The following is a 24,588-nucleotide window of genomic DNA, read 5'->3' as shown; positions in this document are numbered from 1 at the left end:
CATGGAGCACCCTAAGGGGACTCCTGGCAGTGCCCAAGTCAACCAAGTAGGTGACTTCTCCCTTTCTCTCAACAATAATGTAGGGACCACTCCATTTGTCTTGGAGTGCTCTTGGGGCCACAGGCTCCAAGACCCACACTTTCTGCCCTGGTTGGTACTGAATCAGAACAGCCTTCTGGTCATGCCATTGCTCTTGGAGCTCTTGGCTGGCCTGAAGGTTTTTACTTGCCTTTTTCATATACTCAGCCATTCTGGATCTTAGGCCAAGTACATAGTCCACTATGTCTTGCTTAGGAGCTTTTAAAGGTTGTTCCCAACCCTCCTTTACAAGTGTTAGAGGGCCTCTTACAGGGTGCCCAAATAGGAGTTCAAAGGGGCTGAAGCCCACTCCTTTCTGGGGTACCTCCCTGTAAGCAAAAAGGAGGCAAGGTAACAGGACATCCCATCTCCTCTGGAGTTTTTCAGGGAGTCCCATTATCATTCCTTTGAGAGTTTTGTTAAACCTCTCAACCAGTCCATTTGCTTGTGGATGATAGGGTGTGGTGAATTTGTATGTTACACCACATTCCTTCCACATGGCCTTTAAGTAAGCAGACATAAAGTTGCTACCCCTGTCTGATACCACCTCTTTTGGGAAGCCCACCCTGGAAAAGATTCCCAGGAGGGCCTTTGCCACTGCAGGAGCTGTAGTGGTCCTTAGAGGAATTGCTTCAGGATATCTGGTGGCATGGTCCACTACCATCAAAATAAACCTATTGCCTGAAGCAGTAGGAGGGTCAAGGGGGCCAACTATGTCAACCCCTACCCTTTAAAAGGGAACCCCAACCACAGGCAGTGAAATAAGGGGTGCCTTTGGGGTGCCACCTGTTTTGCCACTGGCTTGACAGGTGACACAGGACTTACAAAATTCCTTTGTGTCCTCTGACATTCTAGGCCAATGAAACAAGGGGACAAGCTTGTCCCATGTTTTCATCTGCCCCAAATGTCCTGTCAAGGGAATGTCGTGGGCTAGAGTTAGGAGGAACTCTCTGTATTGCAGGGGAATAACCAATCTCCTGGCAGCTCCAGGTTTTGGGTCTCTTGCCTCTGTATACAAGAGGTTGTCCTCCCAGTAAACTCTGTGAGAGTCACTGACATCCCCATGTTGCTGTTTGACAGCTTGCTGACTGAGACCCTCTAATGTGGGACAGGTTTGCTGTGCCACACTCAGCTCCTCCCTGGCAGGCCCCCCTCCACCCAAAAGCTCAGCAGTGTCTGCTTCCAGCTCCTCTGGTGAAGGTTCTGCACAGGGGGGAAATTCTTCTTCCTCAGAAGTAGAATCATCTGTAGAGGGAGGGATATTAGGTAGTGATTTACCTTTACTAACCCTAGCTTTAGGGAGCACTTGGTCCATTGTTCCAGGATCCAAGTCACCCTGTCCTTTTTGCTTTCTGGCCTGAGCCCTGGTCAAAGCAAAAATATGCCCAGGAATGCCCAGCATTGCTGCATGAGCCTCCAACTCCACTTCTGCCCAAGCTGAAGTCTCTAAATCGTTACCTAGGCGACAGTCTACAGGTAAATCTGAAGCAAACACAACTTTCTTTGGACCAGTAACCCCTCCCCCCCCCCCCCCAGTTGAGATTCACAACAGCCATGGGGTGGCTAAGAGTGTTGTTATGAGCATCAGTCACTTGTTACTGGTGACCAAGTAGGTGTTGTTCAGGGTGGACCAGTTTCTCTATTACCAAGGTAACACTGGCACCTGTGCCCCTGTAGGCCTGAACCTCAACACCATTTATTAGGGGAAGTTGCTTGTACTTATCCATATTAAGGGGACAAGCAACCAAGGTGGCCAAATCAATGGCACCTTCAGAGACTAACACAGCCTCTGTGGTCTCCCTAACAAGACCACCCCAAACTAAATTACCAAAAGTGAGTCCAACTACACCCTTAGCTTGACTGTTGCCAGCAGTCCCACCACTAGTACCACTACTGCTAGGGGCACTAGAGCTTGATGTATTAGTGGTGGTAGGCTCAGGGGGTTTACCTGGACAGGACTTATCCCCTGGCCTATGGCCTCTTTTTTTAAACACAAAGCACCAAGGCTTTTTAATGTGTGTAGGTTGTGAAGAAGAGGAAGAATTTGTTTTATCACTATCCCCTGAAGAGTGCTTAGGATTTGAAGAAGGATCTTTGGTTTTACCCTTATCCCTATGCTTATCCTGAGATTTCTCATCATCTTTCTTCTTGCCATCCTTGTCACAACCTGTATGAACTTTTCTGTTCACTCTTGTTCTGACCCATTTGTCTGCCTTCTTTCCCAATTCTTGGGGAGAGGTCAGATCTGAGTCCACTAGATATTGGTGTAACAAATCAGACACACTGTTATTAAGAATATGCTCTCTCAGGATCAACTTATATAGGCTTTCATAGTCAGAAACTTTACTGCCATGTAACCACCCCTCCAAGGCCTTCACTGAATGGTCAACAAAGTCTACCCAGTCTTGTGAAGACTCCTTTTTGGTTTCTCTGAACTTAATCCTGTATTGTTCAGTGGTTAAGCCATAACCATCCAGGAGTGCATTCTTTAAAACTGTAAAATTATTGGCATCACTTTCCTTCACAGTAAGGAGTCTGTCCCTACCCTTTCCACTGAAAGATAGCCATAGGATAGCAGCCCACTGCCTTTGAGGGAGCCCCTGTACAACACAGGCCCTCTCAAGTGCAGCAAACCACTTGTTAATGTCATCCCCCTCCTTGTAAGGGGGAACGATCTTGTGCAGATTCCTAGAATCATGCTCTTTTTCCTAGAATCATGCTCTTTTACAGGATTACTATCTGTAATACTGCTGCTGCCACCATGGGGTCCAAACCCCAACCTCTGCCTTTCTTTTTCTAAGTCTAAAGTTTCCCTGTCTAGAGCCAGCTGTTGCTGTTTAAGCTTCAGCCTGGTCTCTTCCACTCTCAATCTATTGAGTTACCTTTCTAACATTCTGTCATCAGGGTGGGTGGGTTGGGCATGCTTTGACACAGGAGAATGGTGTGAATGAACAGAGGGAGACCTGTCCCTAACAGTTGGCACCCTAACAACCTGATCTAAAGGAATGACATCCCTACTGTGATGAGAGCTCACATTAGTACCAGCCATGCTAGGGGGTCTGCTAAGGGGCAGGTTGGAAAGAATACCATCTAACATTCTTACTGGGGCTACCCCAGAATCAGAGTGTGAACCATCTGCTAACTTGTCACCAGATGTGCCAGCTAAGGCCTTATCATTTTCAATGAGCATGTTAACTAACAATTCTCTAGAGGGATTCTTCCCTACCCCTAAACCTCTATGAATGCAGAGACTCCTTACACTTTTCCAGTTAAGGTGGTCATAAGCAGTGCTGGCCAGATCAAGAGTAGGACCTGTACCAGACATGATAGAAAAAGGTTTAAGGGACAGAAAAAGAAAGAAAAAGTTTCAGAACTTTTTAAGGAAACAGGAAAAAAAAAATCAACTTTTAAGAAACTTTTTGAAAGTTTAGAGGTACTTTTCAGCACTTAGCAATAGACTAAGAGAAGAAAAGCAAAAGTAGGTTAGGTGTACATACACTGTACTTGTTTTGTATATTTTCCTCTTATGAAAAGTACAAAATGACAAAGTGGTAAGTAGTTGCAAGTACTTATCCCACCGCTGCACAACCAATGTAGGAGGCTGGCCTGGTTTGTAGTGAGTACCAAGGGGTACTTACACTCTGCACCAGGTCCAGTTATCCCTTATTAGTGTAGAAGAGGTGTCTAGCAGCTTTGGCTGATAGAAAAGGGTAGCCTAGCAGAGCAGCTTAGGCTGAACTAGGAGACATGCAAAGCTCCCACTATACCACTGGTGTCATATGCACAATATCATAAGAAAACACAATACACAGATATACTAAAAATAAAGGTACTTTATTTTTATGACAATATGCCAAAAGCATCTCAGTGAGTACCCTCAGTATGAGGATAGCAAATATACACAAGATATATGTACACAAGACCAAAATTATGCAGTAATAGCAATAGAAAGCAATGCAAGCTATGTACAATCACAATGGATTGCAAGGAGAGCACATAGGTATAGGGGCAACACAAACCATATACTCTAGAAGTGGAATGCGAACCACGAATGGACCCCAAACCTATGTGAGCTTGTAGAGGGTCGCTGGGACTGTAAGAAAACAGTGAGGGTTAGAAAAATAGCCCACCCCAAGACCCTGAAAAGTAGGTGTAAAGTGCACCTAAGTTCCCCAGAGAGCACAGAAGTCGTGATAGGGGAATTCTGCAAGGAAGACCAACACCAGCAATGCAACAACGATGGATTTCCAGACGAGAGTACCTGTGGAACAAGGGGACCAAGCCCAAGAGTCACGACAAAGTCGAGAGTGGGCAGATGCCCAGGAAATGCCAACTGAGGATGCAAAGAAGCTGCCACCGGATGGTAGAAGCTGTGGATTCTGCAAGAACGAAGAGGACTAGGAACTTCCCCTTTGGAGGATGGATGTCCCACGTCGTGAAGAAGCTTGCAGAGGTGTTCCCACGCAGAAAGACCGCAAACAAGCCTTGCTAGCTGCAAGGGTCGCGGTTAGGGTTTTTGGATGCTGCTGTGGCTCAGGAGGGACCAGGATGTTGCCAATTGCGTGAGGAGAAAGAGGGGGCGCCCAGCAAGACAAGGAGCCTTCTCAGAAGCAGGGAGCACCAGCAGAAGTGCCGGAACAGGCACTACGAAGAAGAGTGAACCGGAGCTCACCCGAAGTCGCAAAAGGAGATCCCACGACGCCGGAGGACAACTCAGGAGGTTGTGCACTGCAGGTAAGAGTGTCGGGGACCCAGGCTGGGCTGAGCACAAAGGAAATCCTGGAAGAGTGCACAGGAGCCGGAGCAGCTGCAAATCACACGGTACCCAGCAATGCCGTCTAGCGTGGGGAAGCAAGGACTTACCTCCACCAAACTTGGACTGAAGAGTCACTGGACTGTGGGAGTCACTTGGACAGAGTTGCTGAGTTCCAGGGACCACGCTCGTCGTGCTGAGAGTGGACCCAGAGGACCGGTGATGCAGTCTTTTGGTGCCTGCGGTGGCAGGGGGAAGATTCCGTCGACCCACGGGAGATTTCTTCGGAGCTTCTAGTGCAGAGAGGAGGCAGACTACCCCCACAGCATGCACCACCAGGAAAACAGTTGAGAAGGCGGCCGGATCAGCGATACAAGGTTGCAGTAGTCGTCTTTGCTACTTTGTTGCGGTTTTGCAGGCGTCCAGAGCAGTCAGCGGTCGATTCCTTGGCAGAAGGTGAAGAGGGAGATGCAGAGAAATTCTGATGAGCTCTTGCATTCGTTATCTAAAGAATTCCCCAAAGCAGAGACCCTAAATAGCCAGAAAAGGAGGTTTGGCTACTTAGGAAAGAGGATAGGCTAGCAACACAGGTAAGAGCCTATCAGAAGGAGTCTCTGACGTCACCTGCTGGCACTGGCCACTCAGAGCAGTCCAGTGTGCCAGCAGCACCTCTGTTTCCAAGATGGCAGAGGTCTGGAGCATACTGGAGGAGCTCTGGGCACCTCCCAGGGGAGGTGCAGGTCAGGGGAGTGGTCACTCCCCTTTCCTTTGTCCAGTTTCGCGCCAGAGCAGGGCTGGGGGATCCCTGAAGCGGTGTAGACTGGCTTATGCAGAGATGGGCACCATCTGTGCCCATCAAAGCATTTCCAGAGGCTGGGGGAGGCTACCCCTCCCCAGCCCTGACACCTATTACTAAAGGGAGAGTGTGTAACACCCTCTCTCTGAGGAAGTCCTTTGTTCTGTCTTCCTGGGCCAAGCCTGGCTGGAACCCAGGAGGGCAGAAACCTGTCTGAGGGGTTGGCAGCAGCAGCAGCTGCAGTGAAACCCCGGGAAAGGTAGTTTGGCAGTACCCGGGTCTGTGCTAGAGACTCGGGGGATCATGGAATTTGTCTCCCCAATGCCAGAATGGCTTTGGGGTGACAATGCCATGATCTTAGACATGTTACATGGCCATGTTCGGAGTTACCATTGTGACGCTATACATAGGTAGTGACCTATGTATAGTGAACACGTGTAATGGTGTCCCCGCACTCACAAAGTCGGGGGAATTTGCCCTGAACGATGTGGGGGCACCTTGGCTAGTGCCAGGGTGCCCACACACTAAGTAACTTAGCACCCAACCTTTACCAGGAAAAGGTTAGACATATAGGTGACTTATAAGTTACTTAAGTGCAGTGGTAAATGGCTGTGATATAACGTGGACGTTATTTCACTCAGGCTGCAGTGGCAGGCCTGTGTAAGAATTGTCAGAGCTCCCTATGGGTGGCACAAGAAATGCTGCAGCCCATAGGGATCTCCTGGAACCCCAATACTCTGGGTACCTCAGTACCATATACTAGGGAATTATAAGGGTGTTCCAGTATGCCAATATGAATTGGTGAAATTGGTCACTAGCCTGTTAGTGACAATTTGGAAAGCAAAGAGAGAGCATAACCACTGAGGTTCTGGTTAGCAGAGCCTCAGTGAGACAGTTAGTCATCACACGGGGAACACATACAGGGCACACTTATGAGCACTGGGGCCCTGGCTGGCAGGGTCCCAGTGACACATACAACTAAAACAACATATATACAGTGAAATATGGGGGTAACATGCCAGGCAAGATGGTACTTTCCTACATCCCTGAACCGGTGTAGACTGGCTTATGCAGAGATGGGCACCATCTGTGCCCATCAAAGCATTTCCAGAGGCTGGGGAGGGCAGGGGAGGCTACTCCTCCCCTGCCCTTCACCACTATTTCCAAAGGGAGAGGGTGTAACACCCTCTCTCAGAGGGCATCCTTTGTTCTGCCTTCCTGGGACCAGGCTGCCCAGGCCCCAGGGGGCAGAAACCTGTCTGAGGGGTTGGCAGCAGCAGCAGCTACAGTCGAGGCCCCGGAAAGCAAGTTTGGCAGTACCCGGATTCTGTGCTAGAGACCCAGGGATGCATGGAATTGTCCCCCCAATACTAGAATGGTATTGGGGTGACAATTCCATGATCTTAGACATGTTACATGGCCATGTTCGGAGTTACCATGGTGACGCTACATATAGGTATTGACCTATATGTAGTGCACACGTGTAATGGTATCCCCGCACTCACAAAGTCCGGGGAATTTGCCCTGAACAATGTGGGGGCACCTTGGCTAGTGCCAGGGTGCCCACACACTAAGTAACTTGGCACCTAACCTTCACCAAGTGAGGGTTAGACATATAGGTGACTTATAAGTTACTTATATGCAGTGAAAATGGCTGTTAAATAATGTGGACGTTATTGCACTCAGGCTGCAGTGGCAGTCCTATGTAAGAATTGTCTGAGCTCCCTATGGGTGGCAAAAGAAATGCTGCAGCCCATAGGGATCTCCTCGAACCCCCAATACCCTGGGTACGTAGGTACCATATAGAAGGGAATTATAAGGGTGTTCCAGTTTGCCAATGAGAATTGGTAAAATTAGTCACTAGCCTGTAGTGACAATTTTAAAAGCAAAGAGAGCATAAACACTGAGGTTCTGGTTAGCAGAGACTCAGTGATACAGTTAGGTAGCACAGGGAACACATACAGGGCATGCATTATGAGCACTGGGGTCCTGCCTGGCAGGATCCCAGAGACACATAGGCAAAACCAAACATACATACAATGAAAATGGGGGTTACATGCCAGGCAAGATGGTACTTTCCTACACCCCCACACCAAAGGTCATTTTGGGTATAAGTACTGGGCCACTGACACAATATACTCAGAAAATTTCTGGACAGAGGACATTCTACCATGATGAAGGACTGCTGTGCTATTAGGAGAGACTGTCACTTTGTTGTTTGCTCTGTTGTGTTGGCCTGCTGCCTATTACTTCTTGTCAGGGAGTGACAGAACTGGATTTAATTCTCTAGATCCTGTAATCTAAAGTTTCTCCAAGGCCTGACTGAGCTTGTCTTCTGTGTCTGAAGTCTCAAGGATATCAAATACTTCACCTGCATCTTCCTACCAGGACCTGTGTTCCTCTCCTGTGACTCCTGCTCTGCCAAGTGGTGCCAAATCCTTTCCTGGGCCCTTGGAGTCCAGTGTGGTGTTACAACACAAGAACTAATGCAACGACACCAGCTTGTCACTTGAAACCGATGCATCCTGCTGCAGAAATGCTGCTGTGCCGCTGCCTGCACCAAAGCTGTGGACACCGCTGACTGCACGGCACAACGACCGTGACTTACAACGGAGGCCCCAGCTTGGTTGACGCAGCACAGACACATCAGAACCAGTACTTGTCATTTTTGGACATCAACGCATCAACAGCGTTGCCCGATCAGGAAACTATGCATGGCCTGCAAGTGCGGCGCATCCCCTTCTCTGAATCAATGCATCATCATCGAGCATCGACACAACAAAGGTACGGTCAGGGGGTCTGTATACCTCCTGTACTCGGCCCGCTCTCTATCACGGTTGCACTGCACTTTTGGATTTGCTCTAGTTCAGTGTGACCAGATAGCCCCAGTTGGAGCAATTGTCTTCTAAGCACTGCAATTTGATTTAATCTTTGAAAATTCATAACTTGACCTGTGTATGCCCTATTTTTTGTTGTTTTGGTCTTGTTTGACTCAGATAAATATTGGCTATTTTTCTAAACTGGTGTGGAGTCATTATGTGGTGTTTTCTCTGTGTTACTGTGTTTGTGCACAAATACTTTACACATTGCCTCTTTAGTCTGACTCCTCTGTGCCAAACTACCAGAGGGTGAGCACAGGTAAACCTTTAGTGTGTATCTTACTTGCCCTGACTAGAATTGTGGTCCCTATTTGGACAGAGTACAAACCTCTGCCAATTTCTGAACTGGTAACATTGGCTACTAGTAATTCTAGAATGACCTCTTTAGAGATGGTTTCTGAAACCTCCCCTTTTCTGATAATAGAAGGATGATCTAATGCTGGATCTATAGTAGCAGCTTGTTGGATATAGTTTGGGCCTAGAGTCTTGATGGAAGCATATAAGAAATGTACAAATGACTGGAAACGTGAAATGTACTGAGTCGGCTGCTAGGGAGGAGCAAGAAAGAACACCAATACGACAATCAATCAATCAATCAATCAATCATAGTATTTATAAAGCGCGCTATGTACCCGTCAGGGTTTCGAGACTCTTCATTATATAAATTCATGTTAGAACACTGATAGGTCATACTGTAGTTTGTACCATGATATTTATGGGAATTGAAGTTCTCATTGGTTGTTATCTTTGATCACTTTATATGTATGTTACGCATTCTGTTTGCTGGTGTGTGAGTTAATCTTGAATGTAATGACACAAAACTCAGACCTACAAGCTTAGCTTATCCAGCTAATTCAAATATTGAAACTCTTGCTATAACGCAAACCACTCTTTCTGTCATACTGGAGACATCACTTAACTCTGAACAGATCAGCTCAAACGGCCCATCTAAGTAGGATTAGAGCCAAGCTATATATCCTGGGCTGTACGAATGTTACATCATCTGTCCATACTTCTTCAGAAACTTTGTTCACTTCATAACACAATAGTGAGTAATCAGGAAGACAAATTTATATAGGGCATCTTGGAATCCGCAACTAAACATATCAGGCAAAATATCCAAGAAGAAACTAGGCAAAATAGAATCACATGATAACGTCGAGATTGAGGTGCTCGTGGGATCAAGCCTTGAGATTCCTGATAGGTCATGTAAAAAATAAAAATAAAAAAAAAAATAAACCTAAGAATTGCAAATCAACTGCATAGAGTGAATTGTACATTCATTTAAATTGGCAACATCTGTAATTAATACTCAACAACAAAGTAAGTTGTTTTTTGCAGTGTAGGAGGCTGCCCTGGTTTGTTGATGGTACCTTGGGTACTTACACCTTATACCAGGTCCAGTTATCCCTTATTAGTGAAATGTAGTAGTGTTCTAGCAGCTTAGACTGATAGCGGTAGCTATGGCAGAGCAGCTTAGGCTGAACTAGGAGACATGCAAAGCGCATGCAATACCACTTATAGTTACACAGTACTTATACACAAGTAAAGACAATACTAAGGGGGTCATTCTAACTCTGGTGGGCGGCGGAGGCCGCCCGCCAGTGTTTCCCCGCCAGAACACCGCTCCGTGGTCCGAAGACCGCCGCGGTGATTCTGTGTTTCCCGCTGGGCTGGCGGGCGACCGCCAGAAGGCCGCCCGCCAGCCCAGCGGGAAACCCCTTCCCACGAGGAAGCCGGCTCCGAATTGAGCCAGCGGAGTGGGAAGGGTGCGACGGGTGCAGTTGCACCCATCGCGAATTTCAGTGTCTGCTAAGCAGACACTGAAATTCTTTGTGGGGCCCTCTTACGGGGGCCCCTGCAGTGCCCATGCCATTGGCATGGGCACTGCAGGGGCCCCACAACACCCCATACCGCCATCCTGTTCCTGGCAGCCGAACCGCCAGGAACAGGATGGCGGTATGGGGTGTCGGAATCCCCATGGCGGCGCAGCAATCTGCGCCGCCATGGAGGATCCCATAGGGCAGCGGAAAACCGGCGGGAGACCGCCGGTTTTCCCTTTCTGACCGCGGCCAAACCGCCGCGGTCAGAATGCCCTTGAGAGCACCGCCAGCCTGTTGGCGGTGCTCTCGCTGTCGTTGACCCTGGCGGTCAATGACCGCCAGGGTCAGAATGACCCCCTAAGTGTTGCCAAAATAAAGGTAGTTTCTTTGGGTAACACAGTACCAAAAATATCTTAGAGGCAATACTCCTTCTGGAGGTAAGTATTATACAATATATACACTAGACACCAAAGTTAGACAAGTAATTAGTCATAGATCAGTGCAAACAATAGGAAATGTTATAGAATGCAATGGGAGAAAATAGGTCTAGGGGCAACACAAACCATATACTAAGAAAGCGGAATGCGAATCACGAATAACCCCCTAGACAAGTGTAGTGTGTGCAGAATCGATGGGAGAGTAAGAATACAATAAAGTTAAGTAAATTACCCCACCCCAGAGCCCAGAAAACCAGGAGTAAAGTACTGCAAGTTTCCTTAGGACACACTACACCTTGTGATTGGGATATTGCTGTAACCAACCAAGTCTGCAAACAACAACTGCTGGATTCCTGGAACTGGAGACATGCAAAAGAAGGAGAACTAGTCCAGAAGTCGAAAGAAATTCCAGGAAGGGTAGGAGCCCCTACCAATCCAGAAGAGGGTGCAAAAGAAGAGTCCCCGGTTGGATGAAAACTGCAGAAATGCTCCCTAGGAAGATGCCAGCGGGTTCCTGCATGATGCAGAAGATGTCCCATGACGTGAAGACGGATGCAGATGTGATTTCGTGTTGGAAGTCGCCAACCAGCCTTGGTTACGACAAATATGCGTTTTGCGTCACAATGGCACTGGCTGGACCCAGGAGGGACCTGGGGGCCTCAACTCTGTATGAGGAGGAAGAGGGGGCTCTCAGCACTTTATAGAGCCCTCAGGATGCCAGACAGCACCCACCGGAGTCCCAGGACATGGGGACAAAGGAGGTGCAAAACGTGGTTGGTGCAGCACAACAAAGGAAGGTCCCATGCTGCCGGAGAACAACTCAGCGAGTTGAGCATCGCAGGATGGAATGCTGGGGACCTGGGCCAGGCTGTGCACGAAGGAATTTAGCAAATAGTGCACAGAGGCCTCAGGAGGTGAAGAAGACGCAGTACACAGGGGTACTGTCGCTCTCAGGGAAGGCAAGGTCTTACCTCCTCCAAATTGCGCCAGCAGGACTTCAAGACAGCCTATGTCGATGGGGTCCAACCTCTGTGTCCTTAGGAGCACGCTTGTCGCTGTGAGAGGAGTCCAAGGGTACCGGTCGTCGTCTTAGAAGGTGCCTGCGTGAGCATGGGAGTGACTCTGTCACCCCACGGGAAGTTTCTTCGGTCCTGCTGGTGCAGGATGAAGACAGGGAGGCCACAGAGCGTGCACACCATGGAAACTGTTGCAGTTGCTGGCTGCAGCTGAAGTTGTAGAAAAAGTATCCCTTGTGGATACTTTGTTTCTGTTACAGCGGTTCCTGGAGCAGGCTGCGGTTGATCCGAGGTCAGAGGATGAAGTAGTAGTTGCAGAAGATTCCTGAAGGAAATTTGCACGCAGAATCTGAAGAGAACCCACAGGAGAGACCCTAAATAGCCCTGAGAGGAGGATTGTCTACCTTATCAGGTAAGGACCTATTAGGAGGGATCTCTGACGTCACGTGTTGGCACTAGCCACTCAGAGCCCTCCAGAGTGCCCCTAAACCTTGCGAAGCAAGATGGCTGAAGTCTGGGACACACAGGAGGAGCTCTGGGCACCACCCCTAGGGTGGTGATGGACAGGGGAGTGGTCACTCCCCTTTCCTTTGTCCAGTTTCACGCCAGAACAGGGGACAAGGGGTCTCTGAACTGGTGTAGACTGGCTTATGCAAGGAGGGCACCATCTGTTCCCTTCAAAGCATTTCCAGAGGCTGGTGGAGGCTACCCCTCCCCAGCCTGTAACACCAAAGGGAGAGGGTGTAACACCCTGCTCTCAGAGTAAATGCTTTGTTCTGCCTTCCTGGGACTGAGCTGCTCAGACCCCAGGAGGGCAGAACCCTGTCTGTGAGGTGGCAGCAGCTGTAGCTGCAGTGCAAGCCTCAGAGAGCTGGTTTGGCAGTACTGGGGGTCCATGGTGGAGCCCCCAGGATGCATGGAATTGGCTTCCCAATACCAGATTTGGAATGGGGGACAATTCCATGATCTTAGACATGTTACATGGCCATATTCGGAGTTAACCTTGTGAAGCTAAATATAGGTATTGACTTATATGTAGTGCACGCGTGTAATGGTGTCCCCGCACTCTCAAAGTCCTGGGAAATGGCTCTGAACTATGTGGGGGCACCTTTGCTAGTGCAAGGGTGCCCTCACACTTAGTAACTTTGCACCTAACCGTCAGCAAGTGAAGATTAGACATATAGGTGACTTATAAGTTACTTAGATGCAGTGAAAATGGCTGTGAAATAAGGTGTGCTTTATTTCATGCAGGTTGCAATGGCAGGCCTGTGGAATGGTTTGTCTGAGCTCCTTATGGGTGGCAAAATAAAATGATGTAGCCCATATGGATCTCCTGAAACCCCAATGCGCTGGCTACCTAGGGACTTATAAGAGGGGACTTATAAGAGGGGTCCAGTGTGCCAATTGAAATTGGTAAATGAAGTCACTAGCCTACAGTGACAAATGTAAAAGCAGAGAGAGCATAAGCACTGAGGTTCTGATTAGCAGAGCATCAGTGACACAGTCGAGCACAACTGACAACACACACATTAGGCCACAAACTATGAGCACTGGGGTCCTGGTTAGCAGTATCCCAGTGAGACAGGCAAAACACACTGACATATAGGTTTTTATCTATGAGCACTGGGGATCTGGCTAGCAGGATCACAGTGACTAGAAGGATCCCAGTGACACAGTAAAAACACACTGATACACACTCACAAACAGCCCAAAAGTGGGGGTAATTATGCTAAAAATAAGCTACTTTCTCACATGCAGACAAAAAGAACTCGATAATATTGACAAGATTTAAAGTCAATAGTTGAGTTTACAGATATAAGCAATGTTGAAGTCGAAGTATTCTTGTCTAAATTACATGAAAAGATTACATTCAATTTAGATTCCTCAAGTAATGAAGTTACTGAGCCAGTCTTGCCCTCCAATTTGTCCAGCCATAATAATTGTAATTATACAAAAGATATATCAGTGTATTGACAGCAGTCTGTTTCCTAAGGGAAAAGGGATTATGAGGGTAAAGACGTCGACCTGATTATAAAACTGAGGCTCAGATTTTCAAACATTTTACAGGCTCACGATAGCTACACTGTGAAGGGGCAACAAGCTAATATATTGGCGTTAATGGCTTCTGTTAATGCATTTTCTAAGCCAAAAGAGCACCAACTGTAATTTCTTATAACTACAGCCACTCCTACCCAAAGTAAGCTTACCAGTATCTGGGGAATGTCTCCATCTGCCAAATAAAATTTAATTTGTGATGTCCTTTAACTCCAAAATGGTGATGGGATCAATATTTGCGTAACAGATCCTCTAGCTCTTTTTCTTAAATTTACTGCAGTTCATATAGATTCCATATGCTGATCCAGAGAAAATGACATGCTCCAAATTAAGACAGAGGATTACTCTCCTCTTTGATCTCGAAGGTGTGTGGGGAGGATTCTTTTTTGAACAAGTAAAAAATGTTCAAGCACGTACTTTTCAGAGACTCGGTGACATATAATTACCTTTATTCAACCCTCCTTAAGTAAGACCAAGACAGTGTACAGTTGAGAGCTGGTTTTGTTTCAGTGGCATTTATAGTGTCTTACAAATAAAGATGTAGAAATATAAATTCACTAAAATTATCTGATGGGTTGGTTTCACCTCAGAATGTATATACTATGTAAATTTCACAAATAGAGTTGCTAGCCCCAAAGGAAAGACAAATGTATACTAAACTAATTATAAAAGCCATTTCTTCACACAAAGACCTTAAGGAATTCCGTGTATCTCTGTGCTTTCCAAAAACCCAATACGTTGGCAAAGAAGCTTTGGCAAAACAAATAGGGTTTTCTTTTCACACCTACAGACTTTTCCAATGCCTTCTGGTGATGCTCTAAAGCTTCTGGATTTTTTCGCGATGCTGTGTAACATTGTGAAAATAAATAAATAAATAAATAAATAAATAAAAAGGGACCAATGATGCATGCATGCGTGATGTCTGATGGACGTGAATGCATCAGAACGCATGTGAGTGCCAACAGAGTGGCTCGGTAGCCATTCTGCTTTAATTTTGTATTTACCAATCCAAGAACGCGCATGCCACTTGGATTTGTACATTCAAAAAATACGTTTTAGTTTGTACAGAAGTGCACATTTAAAATAAAGGAAAAGATTGCAGGGGATCTGGGTAACGGAGGAGTGAAAGGGAGCGCATTGTAGTACAAGAGCTCGACTTCACCTTCACTTCTGATGTTCATACGTGCGCCTGGTGACATGCAAGGAAGTGGAGTCCCACGACTTTGACAGAGATCAGCAGACAGAAGTCCACTATTCGGGTCCAGGTGGATCGGTGATAATGTCAAACTTTGAAATTTTACCAGCCTGGGAATCCTGCACAAACGTCCTGGGTGGTAAAAGCAAAAGGTGTAAGTAATAAGCACAGAATCTTCGCGCACCCCTCTTTCTGGAAGTCATTATTCTTGTAACGTAAGCTATTTCCTTTTTCCTGCTGCTGTGAGAGAAGACTGATGGAGAATATTCTGCGTGACACTTAGAAAAACTTTTCAAGGAATGTGTGATATATTTGTAAGAATGGATATGCAGCCCCTACTCATGACACCGGAGCTGGGAGCTGCTGACTGGCTTGGACGAACAAAAAACAAGTCACGTAATTCTTTCCAGACTGCCTCGACTGCAGTAGGCAACGATCAACTAAAAGTATAACTGTTAGTATAAAAAAAAAATAATATCCACGTCAGTCAGTTCCCCAGCACTGCTCTGTAGGAGCACTCACTGCTTTAACGAAAGAATGCAAAAGTAATACGTGCTCTACTTTCGTTTTTTAAACATATGTTTTGCTGGTATCCTAAACACTATCCAATTTTGTGTATTCTCGAGCTATAGCCCACCTGGGGATCCACACAGTTCTCTCGTGAACTGTACACGGCAGGAGCTGCCAGCTGAGCAGCCGTTTCGTGTGCCAAACGTGCGAAGAGCTCGGTGTCATCCAATCTACAAGGAGCCAACTAGGGTGTTGGCCCCGCGCAGGAAAGCGAAGCTAACAGAGAGATATGAGTGAACACGGTCATGACTGGACATACATTGTAATGGTTTACTCGCCAAGGTAGAGAGAGAAACAGAAAATCCATAACGACAGACACGAGGTGACAAGCTGGAGCTAAGACTAAAGATGGCAGGAAACCCGAGCATTCCAGTCAGAGTGTGGGTTCGAGAAAATAATGAGGCGTGGCGGGTGCCTGTCTCTCTCTGGCCCCTCCTACCCGCGATGATCTCTCGATGGTAGAAAGGAGTGAAGATACACTTTTGAAGTTAAAGTGCAGGTTTTGGAATTACCTTCAGCTAGACCAGCGCACACTGTGAGATCAGGAAAGGCATTGTGTCTTCCCTTCAGAGGAATGAATTTAAAAAAACCATTTCCGTGCAGCGCTGATTGACAGCATGCGCTGAGAGCCGAGTATATAAGGGAGAAACGGCCTGTTCAGCCGCTAGAAGCCCTGCCTTCACCCAGAGGTATTCTGTCGGGCTGCGATTGGGAGGGTCACAGCGCTGCTTCCGCTACGTTTTTACTTTTTGTAGGGATTTCACGTGGCGTACGCGCATACAAACGTAAACCAGTGGATCTTTTACATAAGGTAAGGAATGCTTCTTTTTCAGCCGTGTTCCAAAATGTTAGAAGTTTTATTGTTAAACCCCTTTGTATGCCCTCTGGTTATAAAATCACTGAAACCAACTGAAGATGGAATGAACGTCTGCTTCTTCAAAAGGTTTGCCACCTCCGATGACTTGTTTGGAAGATTCCGTCATGCGCGTCTTGAGTTTCGTAGGGCACAGTTTACAAGCAGGCAGACGAATGCCCCACATGCGAATATTTAGAGTAACTGGACGCATCGCGCACGGATAAGGGCACTGAATCATCTATTAGGGGAATTAATTACATAAAATGACACATCGCCTTACCTGCAGAGGGTCATTATGGACTAATGTGCCATTCCACGGACAAGTTATTGATTAGGGTTGGGAGGGGTGGATTACAATCGGTACGGAATTAATAGTTATGGGTATCGATGGTTTTTACTTCATTTAAATCGAAGGCTACATTCACCTCGTTTATGAATACAGCCTATGTTTTAAGTTTAAAGCAAAGGGAACTCTTGGGTGTTTAATAGTTGCTATTTTGGTTTGTGGCTTCCAAGAGAAATAGGGAGTCAGTGCTTGTGCATCAGCGGTCGAAGTGCATAAAGAAAAGTTTAAGAACAGTGATCCTGAGAACAATGGGGGCGCAGTGAGCAAGTGTGCGGGCGGGGTCAGAGACGTGGCTACACGAATAAGTGACTAACTTTTTTGTTGGCCTTTTACGAACAAGTAACTGCATATACCATGTAGCAGGCATCATAGACTTGTTTCTCGTTATCTGCCTCTCCTTTCTCTCGATTCCTAGTAGAGAAGTCCCTTCATTTCCCCGTTCAGTCCGCGGCAACTCAGCAGTCCAGGAACGTTTTTTTTTTTTTTTAAAATAAAAAGGATGCCCACAGTTTTGATCAAATTAATAAAACTTTGTGAAACGCTTCCCCCCCCCCAATCCATTTTAATTTCTGTTGCTATTTATTGTCATTACTATACAAGTTGGTGTTTCTGTTGTGCGTTCTGAATCCTCAGCGCTGTAGGTGCCATAAAAACATGTGGGTGCTCACATGCACCTCGGAGGCGCATGAGCATTCTACAGCAAGGGAGTAGTGAAGCACCTTCGAAACCAGCTGTCACTTGCTCATAATGGTCTATCTTAGACTTTGATCGGTGACCCCGCGCCACAAGATAGAAGCTAATAGATATTACACACAAGAAGCCAACTTGGCAGAGCTGTAACATTGAGCAAAGGAGTACCCATGGGCCAAACATTTGACAGAATTAAAGAGAAATTATCAAAACGGAAAAGAAAAAAGTGAGACGCCAATGGAGTGAAAGAACGAAAAAGAATAGAGGACATGACATTGCCACAAAGTTAACAAAAATGATCAGAGAGAAATGAAGCAGAATTGAACGAAGATATAAAGGACTACAGATAAATTAAAAGAAGGAAAAAGGAAAGGCGACGAGGAGGAGAGTAAGAACCAGATGGAATGTGAGAACAGAAAGAAAGTAGGAATCAAGTATGTAAAGAAGGATGGCAAGAAGAAAAGAAGAAAGAGACAAATAAAAAACTACATCTGAAAGAAGAAAAGCTTGAAAACAGAATGAAATAAAGAAGAAAAATATGGAAATCATGATTGAGAGAAGGTGAAAAGGCAAGAAGGAAGGGCAATGAATGGAACAGAAGAGGAGGAGAAAGGTAGATGGAATTAAAAAAGGAACAGAATAATTAAAAGAAGGGGCGAAAGATTGATAAGAAGATGATCATGAGGGAAGACAAAATAATGAACGAAGAACGAGAGGAAGTGGAGAAGTGGAGGTAAGGAAAAGAAATGAAATGAGAATATAAAGATGGACAGAAATGTAGCAGGAAAGTGAGACAGTAAGGTGAAAGAAGAATAGTGAGAAGGAGAGAAACAAGCACTGAAAGGAGAGGGTAAGAAGGAAAGAAAGAATGATATAAGGAAAGGTCAAAAGATCAAAGGAAAGAATGAATGGCAGAAAATGAAAACAAATAAATGAAAGGAGAAAAACATAGAAAAAAGAAAGATTAATGACAAAAAGCTGTTTGGCCTAAGTCTTTAAATGGTGCTTTACATCCATATTTGACGCTTTTTCCCCCGTGGAACAATTCCCACAGACCTTCTTAGTAATGGTGGGGCAGCCTTGGTCACTTATTCAATATCATGTTGTGAAAAGTGGGGGATGGTTTATTTTTCTGGCTACTCCCTTGGTCCACAGCATGTCAGCTTGTGTCGGTGATGCTGTAAACGGTTGGCTATAGGAGTCTTATTCTTAGACTCGGGGGGAATGAAGTGCCACAGTGCGCACAAGTGCTCCACTCTCATTAGGCCTGAGCGTGGGACAAATACCTCAGAATCGAGGGTATCTTAGGAGGGCATGGATGTGTGGCCAGATTGCCTTAAACTCAAGAAACATGAGGTACATTGGCAGAGCATTAATGCCTTAGATTCAAAAGGCGTGGGTACTTCCGTATGGTGTAAGTAACGTCCGTGCATTCAAGGGACATTAAGTACCTCAGCTTATCATGACTACCTTTGGCACCAAGCTCGACATGTCATGGATGTGATATGATGAAGCGTTTGGTGTATACCCATGAATATAGGACTCGCTTCTGACAAACATTTGCTTGCAAACGAATTGGTGGGAAGGGCAGTGGAGTTGCGAAACTTGAGGGGGTCCCCTGCAAACTACGTGGACCCCCCACCCAGGAGCTCTCCGACCAGAGCACTGTGCTGAGCATACCCCCCACCCCAAAAGGCTCGTCCCTCACGCCTCCATCACCACGGGGGCTGCGTGGCCCTTTGTTACGCCACTGGGCAAGGGACAACCTGAGAGAGAATTGGTGTGGCGTCGAGTCCGGTTCGCTCAGCTTCATTGTCTTGGTCTGTGTGACCTGATCAGATGCTGGAATCCGTGACCGGACAAACATTTCCAGAATAGACTTGTTTCCATTGTGATCTGCCTTTGAACGCTCGATTTAATTGTGTCTGCTGCATTCATTCCTCACACATGCAGACGTGCCACAGCAATGTGCCTGCAGGCGGTCAGGGGAGTTCATGCAGCAGGAGCTCTCACAGCTCCAGATACAAGAGCAGCCTGTGAAGGCTGTGTGTACACCCTGCTGGACTTCTGGCCCTCTTGTACATCATATCGATTAATTTGTAACGTGCGAGGATGCAGGCTTTCCTCTTGGAACTCACGTGTGACATACAATCGATTTTTTGATTTTTCAAAACGTTACAAATGTCGTGTTTATGCATGTAGACCGGGTTCAAGCGCCCACAGATTAGGCTTTTGTGCGGCGCAAAACTGATTTTAAAGACGCAAGGGGTAGTGGGGTGCCGTGGTCAGCTGGTGAAGGGTGCATTATTTTACACACTTAGCATTGTGTTCTGCAGATGTATAGCTTTTAAACCATATCTGCGTGCGTTCCTGGTTTCAATTCATAGCATTGCAATCTGTTCTCTCTATCCCATGGTGAGTCTGTGTGTGACTAATGCTGTGTTTGCTTTATTGCAGGAGTTATGCTGCAGAGGAGCTGTCTGTTTTGGCTGCCTGTTTTCCTAAGTCTATTGGCTTCTTCGCACGCTCAAGGTAATTCCCAGAACAGCACGTGTTATTTCCAATAGTCTGCATACTCAGGAGGCCAGCGACAAAGAGCTCACTTGCTGAGGCAGCAGAGCGGGGTCAAGGCTTTGTTAATGCACACCATAACTCACATGTTATGTAGCCTAGCCCAATGGCATTTACTAACCAAACCCAGATGTTAACTGGGCGGCTTTAAATTGCAGAATACCACCGTGGCTGCAAATACACTGTCAATACATCCCTAAATGCTAGCACGAACTCGACCTGCACGTATTGGAGCTCCTTATTAAAGCACCAGTTACATTGATTTTTTAGGTACAGCTAGATTAATTGATTTGCCCAGAACCGCAGGTTGTTACGCCGAAGCCAGAACTTGAACCTGGTTCCCAGTTCCAAAGTAGGCAGCCCAGGCCATAAGGCCACATCCTCTTCCCCATCTTAACCAACTCTGTGACACAGCCCTGTTTTAAGAAAGCGGGGAGTGTTTACTTAGTGTGACTGTCCACAGTTTCGGACAGACACAGACAATAGGTCTGGGCAGCATAATAAAAGTGCCCCCCATTAGTGAATTAGATATCGAAAAAAGTGGGCCATGTTTACAAATGTGCTGTATATGTGTTTTGCAAGGTATGGGAGACTGCAAGGATTTGAGCTTGCTGCAGGCAACTTTTGTTTTAATAGCAGGGAAATCAACACGTACAATCGGCGTATGAAACCATAAAACAGGGACACAAACAGCCAAAAGACCGACCCAAACACTATTCTTTCAGACTGGCCCATGGGGCACCCGATTGCCCTATTGAGAGGGCCACTGAAATTCTGTCATGGGTCCACCCCCATAATTATGAATTTGCCACATTTTACAAACAATCTGTCATCTGCTGCATAATCTTTAGATTTTAACAAAGGAAAATGTTTCTAGTTTAAATAGGCCAAACGTTTTAGAAATGTGGCAACAAGGGTTTGCACACAATAGAAGGCCCTTTGCAAATATTAACTGTCACCTTTCTGTTGCTTTTTTCTGTATTTTCTCGTTGACTGGTACTAAGAAAGTTAAATCTTAGCCCACACGGTATTACCGTGTGCAAAAATTATAAATATTAAAGTAATAGTATAAAAAAATGTTATGCCACATGACTTGCCTTTCCTTGGTTCATAATTTACTCTACTCCCCTGCAAAATTTGATGCTCCCCTACTGCATAATGCCAGTGTCCCTGCATGTGGACCAGTCAGACGCTGACTGCCCGTGTAAGATTTTTCTTATTTTAAGGGAGTAGCAAAACAGGTTGTGACATCTCCAAGTTAGGCACGTCACGCTAAACGCCTTTGAAGAGAAATAAAGATTACCCAAACACTTAAGGCAATTAATTTTGTGTAGAAAATCATGACTCCTTCGGTGAAATTATGCAAAACTGCGTTTCGTGGATGTATCATTGTTATGTAAAGCCTGGAGTGATGGTGCTTTGTTTCTAGAAGTAGTCGTCACTGAAGCGGATTGTGCCAATGCGGTGGTTGAGGCCTTGGCTGTGAAATCACAGGGCTGGGTTCTTGCCACTGTGATAACTCATGGCCATTCATAAAATGAAAAAAAACGCGCGCCTTTGATGGCAGCACTTTCGACCTCCTAGAAAGGCGCCCAGAGGAAAAGTGGGGCGTGTTATGAGGTCATCCGGACGGTCCAAAACATGCACTCTGGGACATTGTGCGCCACCGCCGTAACTCTCAAGACAGTCCCAGTCACAGGCTGCTCTGTGTTGTCCCCTTAGCTATAGGAAACCTTTACCACCAGATATTTCCCCTCCAAGTGCTCTTTATTTACCTTGGCACACGTAAATCCATTTTGATTTTGTGGGGTAAGTGATAGGTGGAACAATGAGAGAAAAGGCAAATATACGTTGCTTAAAACAGCAATTATGAGATTATATGTCTACATCTCATTAGAGAATTTGTTTATGCCTGCCAAAATGAATGTCAGGCGAATGCCCGCCAGTCATTTTAGTCACATTTGGTTTCCCACTGATGCCTATGAGCGTGCACGAGCACTGTAGTTATACCGTGAAATACGATGCGTGCCTTTACACTAAAAGTGAACGTTGTTTTTTAATTAGCTGCCAGTGTGCACCAGGATACTCGTGTCTTTTCGTGGATTTCAAGATAAAATTAGGAACATAATAATGCCACCCTTAACTATTACAACATATTCCTTTTACATTTATATCAACTCATTCAATCAAAGTATTCCTTTAAATGCAAAGGTGGTTTTGATAACCATTGACAATAGACACGGTGTAAGCAGTGGGTTGGAAAACACTGAACTAAACCAGAGGGCAGAACGAAATCACCCCCACTTCAGGAAAGGCTCGAAAACGGATTTGTCAGTTTCTCTTGCGGTTAAACTACACACACTATTGGCCAGTGACCGAAGAATTCGGACTGGGGCAATCCTTTTACAGATTAGGCTCAAATCCCCTATTCCCCACATACTTACATGGCAGGGACGTTATTCAAAGCGCTATTAAGCAACCAAAAGGTCACGTTTATTTAACCTTCGAATATATACCCACATATTTCATGGCGTGAAAGACCAGTCATCCTTTAGACAAGGGCACATTTTTTATTCTTTTGTTACTTTACACTATCAAGACATATTTTTCCACGAGAATTTATTTGAACATTTTAATCTAAAAAAATGCATGTTTCCCTATAAATTGGCAATGGCAAGCCCAATCTATCGTGTAACTTCACGTGACATAAACTTAAGTCTTGGGTTTGAATCTGAGAGATACATAAATCAGGCCTTCCACTTCACCATCATGTTTTCTCACATCAATTGTCGTACACCTACTTACTTTGTTCAAGTTGATCAGAACAGTGTGCTTTAAAGAATCATTTGCACTTGTATTTGTTCTTTCTAATTTTCTGTTTTTCTGCCATTGCCAGATGGCGAAAAAGAAGATGAGACTACCTTTGATTTATTCGAAGTCAGTAACATAAACAGGAAGACCGTAGGGGCAAAACTATTTCGTGGCCAAGACCACAGCTCCCCAGCTTACCGTTTCATTCGCTTTGATCACATACCCCCAGTAAAGAAGGACATTCTCAAAAGGATTATTTATCTAATGCAACAGAATGAAGGGTTCATACTTACAGCCTGCGTGAAGCAGGACAGAAAATCTAGGGGGACTATTATGGCTTTGGAGGGCCCAGAGCTCACCCAGAGGCAGTTTGAGCTTGTTTCCAATGGAAGAGCCAACACCATGGACCTTATATACTGGATTGATGGCTCCCAGAATATGATATCCTTGGAGGATGTAGACATCGCTGACTCTCAATGGAAGAATATCACAATACAAGTGACGGGGGATAGTTACAATCTCTACATTGGCTGCGACCTCATTGATAGTTTCCCCTTGGAGGAACCTTTCTATGATCACCTGATTGCTGACAACAGTCGGATGTTTGTTGCGAAAGGGTCCATTAGAGAGAACCATTTCCGGGTAAGTAATCAAGAAGATGTCTAACTAAGGCTGTGTTAAAAGATCTACTGTGAGAGAAGAGGAAGCAGGATGGTATATAGAAATGTGTGAAAGAATAATATGAATACATATTGAATTTGCTTATATAGGAAACGTTGATTTAACTAAAGAGATAAAGTTAATAACACATTATCATTATCACATCACTGACCCAGAAGCCTCTGTGAGACAGTTGATAGATTGTGTTGAAAGTTTATTAATTTAAGGTTCTATACATAATTTGGAGAAGTATTGAGCTAGTCAGTTTGGCCGAACTTCTTACTCAATATACAGATTCATAAAATGCTGCAAATAGTGATATTTCTGGAGTGGTTCTAGAAATATACAGTGTGTTATACTGGTTAATATTTGATGACTTGCAGCATATTGGAGGTCATCAAAGCAGCGTCTCTGGCAGTCAGATAAAAAGAGCATTAGTAGAGGATGTCTCTGTTCTGCATGTGTGGCTTGAGACTGCTTTTAGGTAATGGAGAGTTTTAATTTGCTTTTTGAATGTGAGGTGACATTCAGGGTTATACAAGACTGTTTCAAGAAGTATGGGTAGACAGTTCAGGCCTCCATCCTCCAGACTGTGGGCATTTAATTCATAGTTTGTGCCAGAACATCTTGATGATTGTACCCCAGAATTATTCTGCTCTGACTGGATTAAACTAATTGTTACTGAATGCTTTGTTGGTATTACTAAGTATATTTTATAGTATTCACAAAGAGATTTGACATGAATGTTGCTTAGATGGGATCTTGTGATTTGGAAAAGGACTTTGTTTTGCAGTGCTCATGAAGGCAGCAAGGAGACTGTTTCCGTAAAAAAACATAAAACTTTAGGTAAAATGAAAACTCAGACCAATCTACTTTTTATTGAAGACTTTGAGAGTATTCTGATTAGAATCCTTAGCCAGTAGCTTACACAAGTTGTGCAAGATGATGTTTGAATGCGACCGAAATTCTGCATAATTTGGGTTCTGAGGGGAAGGGGACCAAGAGAGACAACCCAACAAATCATTTTGATGGGATATGATAATGATTTATTA

The 24,588-nt window shown here is 45.4% G+C and overlaps 1 protein-coding gene and 1 pseudogene across 2 annotated transcripts in view; one reads left to right on the top strand and one right to left on the bottom strand.

Annotated features, from left to right (window-relative positions):
* The window catches only part of LOC138297067 (cold shock domain-containing protein E1 pseudogene), a 28,392-nt pseudogene extending 11,723 nt beyond the window's left edge, over nucleotides 1-16,669 (bottom strand).
* Nucleotides 16,079-24,588, top strand: part of THBS2 (thrombospondin 2) — a 542,122-nt gene continuing 533,612 nt past the window's right edge. For both annotated transcript variants that reach the window (XM_069234978.1, XM_069234977.1), the window contains exons 1-3: nucleotides 16,079-16,413; nucleotides 19,952-20,026; nucleotides 22,962-23,518. In XM_069234978.1, coding sequence (XP_069091079.1) covers nucleotides 19,957-20,026; nucleotides 22,962-23,518 — 627 coding nt within the window. In that variant the 5' untranslated portion in view covers nucleotides 16,079-16,413; nucleotides 19,952-19,956. The remainder of the gene's footprint in view (nucleotides 16,414-19,951; nucleotides 20,027-22,961; nucleotides 23,519-24,588) is intronic.

This window comes from Pleurodeles waltl, chromosome 5 (genome assembly GCF_031143425.1).
Source record: "Pleurodeles waltl isolate 20211129_DDA chromosome 5, aPleWal1.hap1.20221129, whole genome shotgun sequence".
NCBI classification, from domain to species: domain Eukaryota; kingdom Metazoa; phylum Chordata; class Amphibia; order Caudata; family Salamandridae; genus Pleurodeles; species Pleurodeles waltl.
This window is presented reverse-complemented; position numbering and strand designations above follow the sequence as displayed.